The sequence below is a fragment of the Cuculus canorus genome, chromosome 1 (genome assembly GCF_017976375.1).
Source record: "Cuculus canorus isolate bCucCan1 chromosome 1, bCucCan1.pri, whole genome shotgun sequence".
In the NCBI taxonomy this organism is placed as follows: domain Eukaryota; kingdom Metazoa; phylum Chordata; class Aves; order Cuculiformes; family Cuculidae; genus Cuculus; species Cuculus canorus.
In genome coordinates this window covers 32,850,111-32,865,290 of record NC_071401.1, presented here as the reverse complement: position 1 = coordinate 32,865,290, position 15,180 = coordinate 32,850,111, and the positions used below count along the sequence as shown (strand labels likewise).

At 40.2% G+C, this 15,180-nt stretch overlaps 1 protein-coding gene across 4 annotated transcripts in view; it reads left to right on the top strand.

The window, feature by feature from the left end:
• NAA16 (N-alpha-acetyltransferase 16, NatA auxiliary subunit) overlaps positions 1 to 15,180 on the top strand; it is a 67,913-nt gene that overhangs the window by 997 nt on the left and 51,736 nt on the right. For 3 of the 4 annotated variants that reach the window (XR_008448460.1, XM_009557777.2, XM_054058222.1), the window contains exons 2-4: positions 11,530 to 11,614; positions 13,939 to 14,043; positions 14,803 to 14,960. Coding sequence is in view for 3 of the 4 variants with exons in the window: in XM_009557777.2 (XP_009556072.2) it covers positions 11,530 to 11,614; positions 13,939 to 14,043; positions 14,803 to 14,960 (348 nt within the window). In the remaining variant the exon portion in view is untranslated. Of the gene's footprint in view, positions 1 to 11,529; positions 11,615 to 11,754; positions 11,866 to 13,938; positions 14,044 to 14,802; positions 14,961 to 15,180 lie in introns of those variants that run through there. The other variant, XM_054058208.1, reaches the window with a different exon arrangement.

Below are 15,180 nucleotides of genomic sequence, written 5' to 3'. Positions count from 1 at the left end.
GGGAGCTCCCATTTCATCACATCCGATTTCATCCCATCCCATCCCGCCCGGTTCCGGTGTAAAATCGGGGTGCCGCTGTTCCACCCTCACCGTCTCGGGGGAAATCCCGTCCTATCCCATCCCGCCGAATTCCGCTGTGGGGCTGGCGTGCCGCCGTTCCACCCTGCCCGTCCCAAGGGAGATCGCATCCCATCCCATCCCATCCCATCCCACTGAGTCCCGGTGTGGGGCTGGAGTGCCGCCGTTCCACCCTCCCCGTCCCGGGGATGCTGCTATCCCGTCCCACCAGGTCCCAGTGTAGAACCAGGGTGCTGCCGCTCCACTCTCCCTGTGCCGGGGTGCCCGTCCCGGGGGGAGCTGCTGTTCTCTCACCCCGGATACCGGTGAGGGACTGCTCCCCACGAGGACGGCGACCTGGGAGCTTGGTGCAGGCATGGCAGAGGTTTGGTTTTGCCGAGTTATCTCCGCAGATGAGACAGTAAAGACTCAGAGGCAAGATTCATTTTCAGTTTACTGTCAGTTTTTAGTGTAGGTGCTGGGTTAAAGCTCTCTCACTGTGCAGTCTGAAGTCTGCTCGATTAAAGCATTCTGACTTTCTAGGTCCTCTGGAAGACTTGTCTCAACTTCTGTGTGCTGGCCTTCTTTTACTCTTGGGCTGCTCCTGCTCTTTGAGACTTGGTGCAAAGGACATCTAGTGTTTGTGGGGTGACTTTAAAGGAAGAGCTCACTGTGAGTCTCTAGTCTACTCTTACTCTGTAAGTTTCTACTATGGAAGCATTTGGACAATGCACTTAGACACATGGTGTGAATTTTGGGGTTGCCCTGAGCAGGGATAGGAGTTGGATTCGATAATCCTTGTGGATCCATTCCAACTGGGGTCATTCTGTGATACTGTGATACTCAGTTGCTGTGTATTTTATAATACTAACTCATCATGGAAAGAAAAAAATCACTCCCTGAAGGAAAAAAAAATCCACAACAAAACACCAGACTCCCTGTTCATGAACTCCTCGATGTGATAGCAGTGGAGCTCCAGCCTTAACAAAGTTGAGGTGTTTTGTGCCTGTTTATCAGTCCACTGGCAGAGGAGGTCAGTGCAGCACACTGGCAATCTGTTGGCAGGCACAGATTTTCTCAGTTGTATCAAAGTTTGTTAGGCTGGTTTCAGTAACTGTGTGGTTGAGGGATGAGCATTTTGGCTTCGGGAAGCTGGGCTCAGGACAAACAGCGTGTGTCAGCCTGTGTACCTTGTATAGAACTGGTGCATTTCAGCAGGTGCTTCAGAACTATTTTCTTTGACCTGCTTTGGGTAGTATACAGACTTTAAAAGACTTCATGGTTCGTTCTTAGTGGTGATTTGTTGCTTACTGCATGCTTATGGTATGCATCTTAGTAAGTCATTCTAGCACTCCTCTTTCTCTCTGCTAAAAATAAATGACTAATATTAGAACAGTTAAGTGATTATTCTTACTAGTAGCAAACAAGTTCACAGTAGCAGCCACTTCTGAAGATTTTTCAAATGAAGTATAGAAGAACTTTGCTGGACATAATATTTTAGACAACTTTTTTTTTTTTAATTAAGCAGTGGACAAAACATAGGCTTAGGCAGGGAAAAAAATGTATGTGAAACTTCAGTGAAGCTGATATGAAAGTTTCCTTGGTTTTTAAAGCTTTCAGAAGATTTAACTGTTGCTGTGTAGTGGCTAGTCATGCTTCATAAAATGTTAATCTTAAATGTTTCCTTGTTTCACTGTTAGGTCATATGTTGATACTTCTTGAAACTTAAGTTTCTTATTACTTATTCTAGCTAACTGTGACTTTTTCATGGTGCAGTCTTCCTGGAATAATTCTGGTTTTGGTGGCTTGACATGTTTCAGAGTATTTCAGTGTAGTAGTATAGCTCATAGTGCTGAAGGCTTGAAGCAGCTTTTGCCTACTTTGGCACTGCCAGAATACTTGAAATTACGAGGAATGCTGTGGGCATTTTAAAAACTGGAGGAGGGGGGATTATGTGGAAGGCTGTATAATAAGACTTTACAAGCATCTAGTGATTTAATTGCTTAGAACACATGCAAGGGAGCTGTACTCAAATATCAAGGCTAAGTATTTTTACAAACACTGCAGAGAATTAGCAGTTATGAAATGGGAAACTAATTTGGAGATAATAAGAATTACTTAGGAGTCAGTGATGTGGGGTGTGTGTGTAACATGTGAGACAGATTATCAGCAGCCTGAAGAAGATGCCCACCTAAAAGCAAACCAAGGTTACGGAGGTGCCCAAACTAGTGTGACCTCTTCGAGTTTAGAGCAAGCTGTGAAGTCTGCTTGAGAACCTGAGAAAATAGTCTTTAAGCCACATCACTTTGTGTGCCTGGATGCTTGCCAGAGTGGACTTCACTAGTTGTGATGTGATTTGGGAGCTAATAGCAATCGCAGCATAGGCAATAATTCTAGTTTCTCGGTAGTACTGTAAGGTAGAGCTAGAGCTCTTTTCCCTCACTACGCTGACTTCAAGGTCTGTTTTGTTTCTTAAGCCTAACTTCCACACTTCTACAGGAGCTTTTTCTTGGACTAGTGCTCTTCCTCTGGAAGCTCCCATGGTGCTGATGTTGTCTGGGATGGAGGAGCTGAGCAACTTCAAGCTTTTCTTTTTTTGCACTTAGTCTCACAGAAGGCATGGAGAAAGTGTTTGAAAGCTTCCTGGCTCCCTCTTTATGGAAAGAGATAAAAGGCATCCATAAAGAAGAACTAATACAAGAATGCTAGTGTTTTTCTTGTCACTTAAAATCAGTCTTCAGCTCATGTGACTTTTTAAGTGAATGGGGCGGATGCAGTCTAAAATAAACATGTACACGTGGTACCTTAAAAATGCTTCTTGTTAGCATTGAAGTTTGGTAATGTGTCTTTGGTGTTTACTTCTAGCAAGCTCAGACAGATCTCTTAGTTTGTGTGTTTAAAACGGAGTTCTAAGTTTTCTTTTAGAATATGCTTCAGTTTAAACAGCCTTGATTTCCCCCACTCCCCAACAACGCAGATTAAAAACTGTGTCTCATCTTACTATCAACTTGAAGCTTTGGCTTTAAAGGGTCAAATCGTCTCTGTCTGGACATTGCATGATAGTAGCCCTTATAAGATAATCTTTGGGGTTGTTACCATAACTTCATGGCTTACTTTCCAAATTCTTTGTTTTTAAGAAATGCTTAGTGTCTTGTAGTAACTATTGGCGTCTCCCCTGTATCACAAAGTGTAAGGTATTGTCTGCTGTTTGTTTCATGCCTAATGTAACTGTGGGTAGTATCATGCCCATAAATAATTAATCCTTTGATTTCTTAGTGATTTCCACATATTGTTGTTGTATAAAATAAGATTTGCTGCTTTAATTGCTAGTGATGTTTCCCTTGAGGAAGGGCTAGCCTGTGAATGTTTCGTCTGGTTGGGAGGGAGCTAAATCCTAGTACCTCTTCAGAAACAAGGCATTGCTCCGAGACCAGTTTATCCGTTTACTCTTGTTCGACTTCAGGTAATGAAACACATACAAAAGTCTGCAAGTATATCCTTTGTACCAGTGATTTGTGACTGTTTAGTTCATTTAGGCATGCACCTTCCACGTTTTTCGGTGAGGAAATCATAGAAATTATCTTAAGTGCCCTGTCTTTGAGGAGTTGTTAGACTTCTCTGTAGCATCTTCTTTTCCTTTCTGATTTCTATGATCATCTTAAGTTATTTTTTATTTTGGTAAAGGTCAATATGCAAGTTCTAGAAGTTAGTTCTAAAATTGTTTAGAATTTTCTGAATAAGAGTTAAGTTTTCATTTTTATTTAATGCATTAATAATGGATTTTAAGCATGCAAATAATCAGTCTGCTGATGATCTGTGGGAGTTACCAAACTATTGAATTCCATGTCACACCCTGAGGGAGACAGAGTAGGGTCCAGAACTGCATTTAGACATTTAGTTTATTACCTATAATGTTATGATCCTAAGTCAAGAATATAAGCTTAAGTCTAGACCAATATTATCATCCTGTGAGGGACTGTACGACCTCTCTGGAGTTCAGTGCTAGTTTTTTTTGGTGTTTCCTTGAGGTTGCTGCAGGTGGAGTTTTTGCAGACGCTCCAGTGTTTGGAGGAATTGGATCCATGATGTTATGTTTTTCAGTCAGGGTCTTGGACCAGCTGAGAGGGAGATCCAATTATGACCCGCTCCTCTCATTCTCTTACAGTCCCTTCTGGAGTGATACTGTCTGGGGTATCAGTTGGTCCAGCTCCTTATCTTCTTTCAGTGGTGCTGCTGGTAAGGGACATGGTTGGTTGCTTCATTCCCTGCTGGTGCATCTTCTACCAATGTGTAGAAATCCAAAAAACTCCAGGGTTATACATCAAGGCACTTCTAATACACAAAACTCACAGTTTCCACATCCATAAGTCATCCAAGTACAACGTGTTGGTTTCTATTCATAAATCTTATTAGTACTTCTGTTTTCAGAATCACCTGTGATTCTTTGTTCTGTGGCTATGGTGTAACTCTGCATACATACATTGATATGCGGGAGGTGGTGACCAGGGGCCAGTTTAGTCATCCTGATAGGCAAACGAGTGGTGGAGACATAATGGCTAGCTCATCCTGCCCAACTCATCCTTGCTGCACGCATGGGCTTTGATGCAGCCGCTGATGTGGAGTGGCTGCCAGACTTCTGTCTTGTTCCCTTCCACCCCGTGACTCAGCAAAGTAGTAGCCCTTCTTCCACGTCTTCGATGGGAGTGATATGTCGCTCCATGATTGGGGAAGTGTGATGCTATGCTAATTAATTCCTCCCAAATGAGATGGATAGCATAGATGAAGTAGTTGTTGTAATCCAGGACTGGGTGTTTTGTAGTGGATGTTTTGAAGTATCGGTTAAAGATTTATTTTTTTTTTTTAAAGAGAAGAGTGTGGATCTGTCAGTATAAGTCTTCTGGTGTAACTAATAAGACTGATTTGTGGTGTGGTTGTTGCTTGTGTGGCCAAGGAGGGACAGCTTAGGAAGAATGTCAGCTGATTTCTGTGATACTGACTTTCGAAAGAGATGGTGAGCATGCCTGGCCAGCTGCAGAATTGTGGAGGGTAGATAATGGGCTAATGGTAAGAATAAGTTAAACAGAAATCCATGCTGCACATTTGTCAGTGATTTGGAGAAGGCTTTATCCCAAATAAATGTTATAATTTTTCAAAAGGAGTTTATTTCCTCTGGACTTGTTTTTTTTAGGTAAAGTTCCTGTATGAATAAAAGATAACTTTTCAGAGTTAAGTCCCACTGTGTTTTGTGCTGAAGTTCTTTCTTAATTGCCTCTGAGTATATTGAAGAGAAAAAGCGATGAAGAGAAAGAAGAGTTTGGTTGTACTGAGCTACTCGTGGCACAAGAAGGGAGGGGCATCTCAAAACATGCAGAAGTGCTTCATGTTTCTGAAGTAAGTTGCGTTGTAGCATGTTTGTAGATGAATGTTAGAACTGGAAATCCTAATTTAATGTAGACCTAACATGGGCTTTGGGCTCAATTGTGCCCAAGATTTGAGATTTTAATGGGTTTTTGGGGTTCTGATAAAACAATGTCCTTCTGCGGTAGTTCAGAATCAGTGAATCCTTGCGGAAAAAAAGATGATGTTATGCCACTGCTCAAGTACGCTGCAAGTCTACATCTGCAATGCTATGTGCATTGCTAATTCCCCTGGTCTTGACCTGGCTCCTGAGCCTCCTCGGGAGGAGGATGCAAGTATGAAATGACTTCCTTGAAGGAGAAAGAACTTAATAGAACATTCTGAAATTATGAAGAGTCTGGAGAAGTTAAGTAGGGACTTGCCTGCATTTTCAAGCTCTCATGCCTAGTTTTCTTTTAGGCAGAATTGATGGCTGCAAAGTAGCAGGCTTCAAATGAAAAAAATCTTGGCAAAAAGGTAGTTGTACTGTGGGATGCTTTGCTGCAGGATTAAGTAGCTATGAAAGGTTCTAGCACTTTTGGGTGTGTGTGGGAAGCCCTTTATTTTATTTTGTGTGTGAAGATGCACGCTTTGGCTCAGAGAGCTGGTGAGGCACAAATAACTGTATGCTGAAAACATCCTGGTGAGAACTACAATAATGCTTGTCTTGCTCATAAGCCTCTCCCTATGCATCTCACACTTGTATCTTGCCACTAGTGGGCTGTACCAGGTGGGTCTGAGCTCTCTGGCCTGATCTGTTATGATGCATGTAAGCTTTTGTCTGAATCACAATAATCTTTCACGGAGTATTGAGACCAAGTTGGCATTTAAGGCTTGCATTCGTAATTGCCTTGAACTTGCTTTAAGGTTTCGAAATAAAAAAACTTGTGCTTTTAAAGCCTGAGATGTGTATGTTTGGGTGTCAGATCTTGCAAACCAATATTGATGTTAATAGTTTCATTTGCTTTACTGCTTACAGATGCGTTTCTAGCGTGTGGAGCACCTGCTTAGTCTGAGTTCTGGCTGGGCAAATTGCAGTTTCATCCCAAGAGGCGTGGCAAGATTGGTCTCTTCAGTGCTTCTATACAAAATGCAGACTGAAAACTAATTGAAAATGTCTAACGGAGGTGTATGACTTGTCTTATTTCTAGTGTTGCTGTTATGGTTTCTGGTTTGCAGAGGTAGACACATGTTCATAAATGGTAGAGAACTCCACTAACTCAAACAATGAGGAAGTTGCAGATGTTAAGTATTAGTAAGCAGGAGCTCTTTCTGCTCCTTCTAAGCAAAGGATGTTCTAGGGATTCAGGTTGTATTGAGTGTGTGTGCAGAGTGTGGAATTAGACTGGGTCTTAAATTAAGGTAAGCTTTTTAGTGGTGAGCTTCACCCTTTAAAAGAGACATAGTTTATATCTGTTCCAGTGTTTCACCACCCTCATTGTGAAAACTTTCTTCCTTATATCTAGTTTGAATCCACCCTCTTTTAGTTCAAAACCGTTTCCCCTTGTCTTATCAAAAAAGACCTTGCTAAAAAGTCTGTCCCCATCTTTCTTATAAGCCCTTTAATACATGCTCACCGTGAGACTGGTCAGTGTGTCTGATTTGGGTTGACCTTTGCTGCAGCTCTGTAATAATCACGGACCATCTTAAAAAGGTTAAAACTATTGAAACGTTTAGGTTGATCAAGGAAGCTGGTTGCTACGCCTAACACTGCTGTTAGGTTTGATGCCTGTCTTCATTCTTCAAATGTGAAACTACATTTCATTCAGCCTTGACATGAAAATGATTTATGAAATAATGTCATTTCAGTACATTCGAAGGCCCTAGGTAGGGAGTGAGGAAGAGAATTGGTTGCCACAACTGTAGTCTCTCTTTGAGTAGCTGATTGAGATTTTTTTTGTTAGATGGCTATTCAGAAGTGACTGCTAATGTCTAAGGGGCATAATGAGATGTTCTTCAGCCATAAAATCGCTGATCTATGTATTAAACTGCCTTAGTGTGTGAAAAATGTAGCCATTCTCTCATACAAGACCTTTTTTTTAAGAGGTAAATGCTTTGTCTTGGGAGGGGTAGTCTGTAAAAGCATCCCTTTACTGACCTGATGTTGCACGTAGTTGAGCTAATTTACGTGTAAATGTTATATGCAATTGAGTAGTGATATATGAAGTGAGCAGTTTGGATCCCTGATTCTGTGGCTATTTAGGATTGGAAGGGGGCTTTGTCTCTTCGGAAAAAGATAGCATGATACTAAAAATAAATCAGAATTTGTGAATTGCAGTTCTTTTAAGTAGAAGCCACAAAAGCACTGTGATATAGGATTGCAGTCTCCTTTTGCTCTTCATTGTTTTCCTTGTTACTGGTATTTTTTTACTTCTACTTTCTAGGTGTAGTGTCTATATGACCTCTATGTAGAGGTGCTCTATACTCACCTGGAAGTGCATAAAATAATGTTTAGCTTAATTGTATAACGTACTCTGCAAGCAGATTATATCTTTGAGTTAGTTTTGAAAAAGGGAGCGAACCAAGGTGAGATGTTTGCCAGAGGGAGGTAAGAGCCTTCCAGCAACATCTGGTAGCAGAACTTCTGGTTAACATTTTGGCCTTGCCAAAATCTCCCTTTGAGGTTTTACGTGTGGAAACATTTGTGATTTGGCTTCAGTTTTAGCAGGAAATTATTGCCATAAAAGGCTAATGGGGAGTCTTGCAGTAAGCACAACAGAAAAGGCTATTTAAAAAAAAAAACAACCAACCCTCAAAAAAACAACTCAGTGTATCAGCATGAGTTTTTAATTTACCAAAGACTTAATGCAATGGGACAGACACAAATGAATGCATTTCATAGACTCATAGGATGGTTTGGGTTGGAAGGAAGCATTAAAGATAGTCTGGTTCCAAACCCTCTGCTGTGGGTGGGGGCACACTCTACTGGATCAGGTTGCTCAAAGCCTGGTCCAGGGAGCATTCCACAACTTCCCGAGGCAACCTCTTCCAGTGCCTCATTTCTTCCTAATGTCTAATCTAAATCTTCCCCCTCCCAATTTAAAGCCATTCCCCCTCGTCCTATCCCTACATGCCCTTGTTAAAAGTCCCTGCCCCGCTTTACTGGAAGGCAGCTATAAGGTGCCCCTGGAGCCTTCTGTTCTCCAGGCTGAACAAGCCCAACTCTCTCAGCCTGTCCTCGTATGGGAGGTGCACCAGCCCTCTGATCATCCTTGTAGGCCTCCTCTGGACCCGTTCCAACAGTTCCATATCCTTCTTAAGCTAGGGATTCCAGAGATAGACACAGTACACCAGGTGGGGTCTCATGACAGCAGAGTGGAGTGCTGGCCGTGGTTCTTTTGATGCAGCCCAGGGTATGTTTGGCTCTGTATGTCCTGATCAGTGCAAAATTTGAGAATGCATACAGAGATAACGGGTTTCTTGACTATGAAATCCCCGCCTGTACTACAAAATGAGATGGTATCAAAAGGCATCAAGCTCTCTTCTGTAAACAAGATACAGGTGGAGCATGGTGTGCTCGTGCAATTTTTGAACAGACATAGAGCTTCAAAAGCAGTCCATTTGTGAATTTTGGATGCCTTAAAGCTCCAAGCTTGTCCATGTAACGTAATCTGTAAGCCTTTCAGTATATCTGTAGATGTTGATAGTGAGAGTCAAATAACTTGTGTAGCTGAGCAAAATCCTTTTCTCTTATATTGGTATGCATTTAAGCTAGCATATTGGTACAAATACATAACTTCTTTAGAAATCCACGTGTCTGTGTATTTGGAGAGAGAGGGTTGGGAATTCCCCTTAAGACTAACCAGCAAGGCTTGTCCCATGAGCAATGGAATTGTATAAAATTGCATTTCATACTGACTTGTTATGTTTCTGTAGTCAGCCCCTCTTTAGTAGCAAGCAGCTGGGCAAGAAATGCTGAGGCTTGTGTCTGGTTTTGAGCTAACTTGCCTGTTGACAAGTACAAATATGCTGGTTGTCATCAGCAAGCTAGACAACTGTGAATGTTGAACTTCTGCTTACCTACTGGAGGTAAGCATTAACTTCTCTCTTCGGCCATCTGTTGGCCTTTGGAAAATGTGATCTTGTTTGTCCTCCAAAAATCTCAAATTTGTCTATAATTACCTAAGTTTAATAACCTTATTCTGAGCCTGAGGCTGAACTATAGAATAAAAATGTCAGAACAAGTATAATAGATATCATTTCCTCAAGTAGTTAATGTGTTTTAAGTGCACACTTGACTTGTAGAGCTTCTGTTCCATGGTTAAGCTTTGCTGTATACTTGGTGCTTCACCAAACATTGCAAGAGTTGGATGGATGTTCACTCTTCTGTTACTTTTTTAGGTATACTTGAATAAATTTAGAAAACATGCTTAGATCATTGTTGGTATTTTCTTATGCTTCTTTGAAAATGATACTCTGCAACTGATGTTAAGAAAGAGAAAAATAGATGAATGGAAGAATTGGGCCTTTCCCTAGAGGGACCTCCAGGTTTTTGCTGTATACTGGGTTATTTCAGGTAAAGATGTGGAAACTAGTTCTCAGTTTAAAATTGTGGAAGCTTTTTTGTTGCTGTTGTTTAAATGTTAATTGCCATAGTGTAACTATTTGCCTGTGATGGCAACTCCCTGGTCATGGTGCCAGAAGTCAACCAGGCAAAGCAACCTGATCCAATATTCAGGTTAGCTCTGCTTTGTTTTGAGGGGTGATTTAGGTGACAACAAAGGTTCCTGCTGACCTAAATTATTCTATGATTTAATCTCCACTTAATCATGGTTAACTGCAAGTGTCTTGAGTTTCAGGCAACAAAGATTTAAAAACTGTCTGCAGTTAAGCCCTTTCCCACAGACCAGAGGAGGACCAGCCTTGTTTTGGCGCCTTAGCCAATGACTCAAACGTGAGCCTTGGGCGTGTTTCTGTATGGATTGTACCCTGGGAAGTAATGCGATGATGTAGTATGACTGTGAAGCAGTTACTACACTCTGCATTAATTTAACATAGATTTTACTTCTCTCTGGGAAGATTGATGGAGTGGGAATGATCTATGAGGAGTGTTGAACATGAAAGTACTCAAGCACATAACTGAAGTGACAGTTTCTCCTGAGAACAGCTGTCTAGATTGCAGCAGGACAGTACACCTCGTTAACTGAAAATGGTGCCAAGTTAAACCTGGTTAGGTTTTTTCTTCAAGTTAAGAAGCTTGAATGGCCTTCAATAATTTTCATGTTTACTGATACAAGCATGTCTTTCGCATGCTTAAGTGAAATTGTTTTAGTGATCAACTGTAATGATCTGTATTCGATTTAAATTACAAAGAACTTACTGACTTATTAACATCAGGTAATAGCTTTCAAAAGGCACCCAGGTTCGCTTTTTTTTTTTCCCTTATGTTCCCACAACTGAAGTGCATTGTTTGCTAGTTCACCTACTGATTAAGTAAATGGTACCCTAAATTAATCTAAAAGTAGTCCTTAGCTCTACTATTCCACCTAGAAATTAGATTTCTTTTTTCTTATACCCAGGTAATTTCTCCCTCCCTGGATATATGTGTGTAGATTTGAAGTTAAAATATATCTATCCTACTTCATGCTTTCTCTCTTCCTCCCAGAAGTCTACAAAGGCAACAAGGAAAGTCTTCTGCTTGATATTTCTTACTCTGGGAGGTCCCTAGACGAGGGAAGTGGGGTGTTGAATGAAGTGTTTAGACTATTTAAGACTAGCTCTTGTTCTCAAAAGTAGCGTTGAGTCAAGATTGCTGACTTGGCTCTCTATTTTAAGAGTTTCTGAATCCAAGTAGGGATTCCTACTTCCCTTTCCTATTTCTGTTCAAAAGGAATTACTAACTTTATATAAAAAGGAGACTGTGAGGTAGAGCATTGGCTGCATGTAAATGAAGGCAGATGCTGTTCTGAATGCTGAAGAAGGGCAATGTGATATGAGTAGTCATACTCAACTAGAGCTTGTTAGTGATTTGGTTACCATGCCTTACTGAAAGGATTATTGCATTTGTAATAGTATGTTAAAATACTCTGTTTTCAAATGCATTTCAGTGGTTGTATTCTATCTTTTTTTTTTCAGAAATGTTATGAACAAAAACAGTACAAAAATGGGCTCAAGTTCTGCAAGATGATCCTATCTAACCCGAAATTCGCTGAACATGGAGGTAACTGCAGACTCAAAACATTTTTTTTTTTTCTCCTGTTGTGAGTTTCAGTGTATAATCAACCTATTCTGTACTATTGGGAAAGAAGGGAGCCTGTTGCTGAGTGTGATTCTGTCCTTATGACTGAATAATTACTCTGGATTTTCAGTCTTTGTGCATTCAGATGAGGTTTCCTAGCTCAAACACTCCTGTGTGGTGGGATGATGAAGATCAAAATATATGGTGGAAGCACACTTCAGTGAAGCTTCCAAGTAAGTTGCATTTTTAGGTTTTTGGGTCAGAATGCTAGCGTGGGTTTTTCTTACATTCCTATTTAAGAGCAAGGCCAGCCTTTTTTGACCATTACATGCAGGTATTCTGCCAATGGATTAAAAATCTTGGGGTTTTTTTGTTAAGGTCATACTCTGAATTTTCTGTATTGTATACCAAATTGCTATTTATAAGGAGCAAAGTTAAGTGTAATACTGTTGCTGCTGAGACTTGAAGCTAAAGACAGAGTCTGGAGATCCTGTTCTGATAAATATTGCAGGAAACATGACAGCAAAATGAGCTCAGTAAGATACTGTAATCCTACTGTATTACAGGGTCTCTATTGCATGGTTCAGGCAGTCTTTGCTTCTGATTTTTTTTCTTGTCTGCTGTTGAAGCAGCCCAACACTGACTGTGCACGTACTGTGTTACTAAAATGAGTTTCTTATTTGACATTGTCAAATCCTGGCAAAATTTTTGACATCTTTTTCATGCTTCCATTGGTGTCTGCGGTTTTTTGTCGTCTTCATAATTGTACTTTTATCTCTAGGGAAGTATTCTTGTTGCTTCAAAGCTAGAATGGCTTGTCCAGCTCTGATCTAATGCATTTGTCTCTGCTAGCATTTGTATTTGTGTTATTATAACATCTTAGAATCTGTCTCTGTCTTTTCTGCTCTTCCTGCCTCTTAAACTTTTCCAGGACAACTGGCTGCCTTGGCAGTCCGCATACTACTTGGGCACTGAGCCACTAGTGTCTTTGAAGCTTGGGAGCAAAGCCTGGAATGAACAGCTGAAGCAGAACTAAGCCCATGAAATGATCTGATGGGAAGCTGTGCTTTTGCCACACTTAGCTTCAGAGACAAGCAGTTTGAAAAATTTAGTGAGGAGGTGACAAACGGATGAATTGCTGTGGCTTGACTATTATCTCCTGTCTGTGGGAAGGTAGGAGTAGCTTGCCCTCCTTCCCACAGTCAGGATATTCTTTTTCGAGCTTCCTCATATTATTGGGAAGGTGTCATTCTGGCTTTTTCTGTTCTTACAGTGTGGATGTAGGACAACTTAAAAACAAAAGAAAAAACATGGCTTATTGTGGGTCATCATTTCCCTCTAGGTGTATTTTTACAAAAAAGATTTTGAACAGGTCTATCGGTGGAGCTTCAAACTGCTTTTACAGAATCATAGAATGGTTTGGATTGGAAGGGACCTTAAAGATGATCTAGTTCCAAGCCCTCTGTCATGGGCAGGGACGCCTCCCACTACACCAGGGCTGACCAGGGTTATGGCTGACCTTGAGATGAAGGGCCCTTGCTGTTAACACTGGGGACAAGGTTGCAACTGGAGAAAAGAGAGTACTATGATGAAAACGTGACTAAATTTTCTGACAGAGGCCAAAACTAATGGTATCTTATTTAGAAAAAAAACCAAAATAGGAATCTGGAACAGCTTTCAGGCATGGTAATATACTACATGATGCTTGTTTCTGATAGAGTTACTTGAAGAATGGGGGAAGAGAGGGAGCAATAGTCATAACAATGTATTATTTGGAATCTTGTGCCTCTCGGAATGTTGATTAAAATGCTGCTACTTTGAGAAGATTTTTTACTCCCAAAATACTGTAACAGGGAATATGTTCCTCTTAACTAATGCGTTGTAAGCAGCCTTTAATAGTGGAGCTGACTGTGATAGATTTGTTTCTTATGGTATGACACAATATAATGATTTTTTTTTCTTGTTCTGCCTTCTTTGAACTTCAACACACTTTGCGAAGCTGTCTAAAATTACTTTAGCTTATTGTTAACTCTCTTAAAGCCAGTTAAATCTGTTTTTTAATTAATAGCCTTTATGCTGTCTGTATTCATCACATCTGTGTGATGCCATGCAGTGGTCTTTTTAAGACCAATTTCAAGAAAGAAAATGCTTTCCATATAGCAGCCTAGCACAGCTGAAGGCTGTTATCCTGATCTAAATTTATCTTTTAATGGGGAACTTCACTGTATAGCAACTTCAAAGGTTATCTGTGCTGTGAAACTGGTATATGGGAAGTCAGAAACATAAGTATGTGATATTCCTTACAGAGACGCTTGCCATGAAAGGATTGACCTTGAACTGCTTAGGGAAGAAGGAAGAAGCATATGAATTTGTTCGTAAAGGACTTCGTAATGATGTAAAGAGTCATGTCTGTATCCTTTGTAATACAAAACCTGATATTTTTGCTATGAATTCTCACTTCTATATGTATGATGTCTTTGCTACTTTTGAAGTACATAATAACTATATAAAAATGTACAAGGTGCATACAGTCAATATCAATTGGTAATCAAATACTTGAAGCGAGATTTTATTTTCTTTTCTACAGTTTTGCAGAATTTTCAAGGATACTTGTGACGGAAGTTTATTGAAATGACACAATACTGATTGAAATCTGAGATGCTGAGAATGTGACAAAGACTTTTGACACATATAAAGATTTCCTTTTGTCAGTGAATGAAGTGTGGCTTTGTATTTGTCCCTTAGTGTAAAATCTGGAGACCAATTGAGGCTGCAGACAAGAAAGTGAGGAAGTGCAAAACTTGTATTGTTAGAGTGAGAGACTTCTAGGAGTAAAAATTCCTACTGTAATTACGGTAGTATGTTTTAAACAGTACACCTCTAGGAATAACTCTTCTGTGTCTTGTCAAGTTTAGATAATTTAGTTTGTATAACAGTGTTTTAGGGAGTTATATGACTTAGCTGGAGATTTTTAAATGAGACTTTATTACTTCCTTGGAAGCATTTAATATATTAAAATGTGTCATCGAAGTCTGGCTGCAGTAATCAAACTGTTAATCTTATGAGGTTGCTGGTCTTCAAGGAAAATGTCAAGTTGTTTGGTTTGTAACAGAAATGCACTGCAGTTACTTTGTGAAAATTGTGAATGTATCTTCCTTAACATACATTAGGTTGGCATGTCTATGGTCTTTTACAACGTTCCGATAAGAAATACGATGAAGCCATCAAGTGTTACCGGAATGCACTCAAGCTAGATAAAGATAATCTACAGATCTTAAGAGATCTCTCTCTGTTGCAGATTCAGATGAGGGATTTAGAAGGATACAGAGTAAGTATTCTCTTGAAATTCCCATCTATTGCTGTCAGCATTCTCTTGTTCTATGTCATTATTTAGTCTTTTATTGGTAATAATTCCATTGCCAATAGTTTTTGTTGTATTAAAAAGTATTTTAAGCTCTTGTTTAGGAACACATGAAAATATATTACAGCAGAGCTCCACGTAACGTTGAGAACAGAAGAACAATGATTCTGTGCAATTTGGCTTGTGG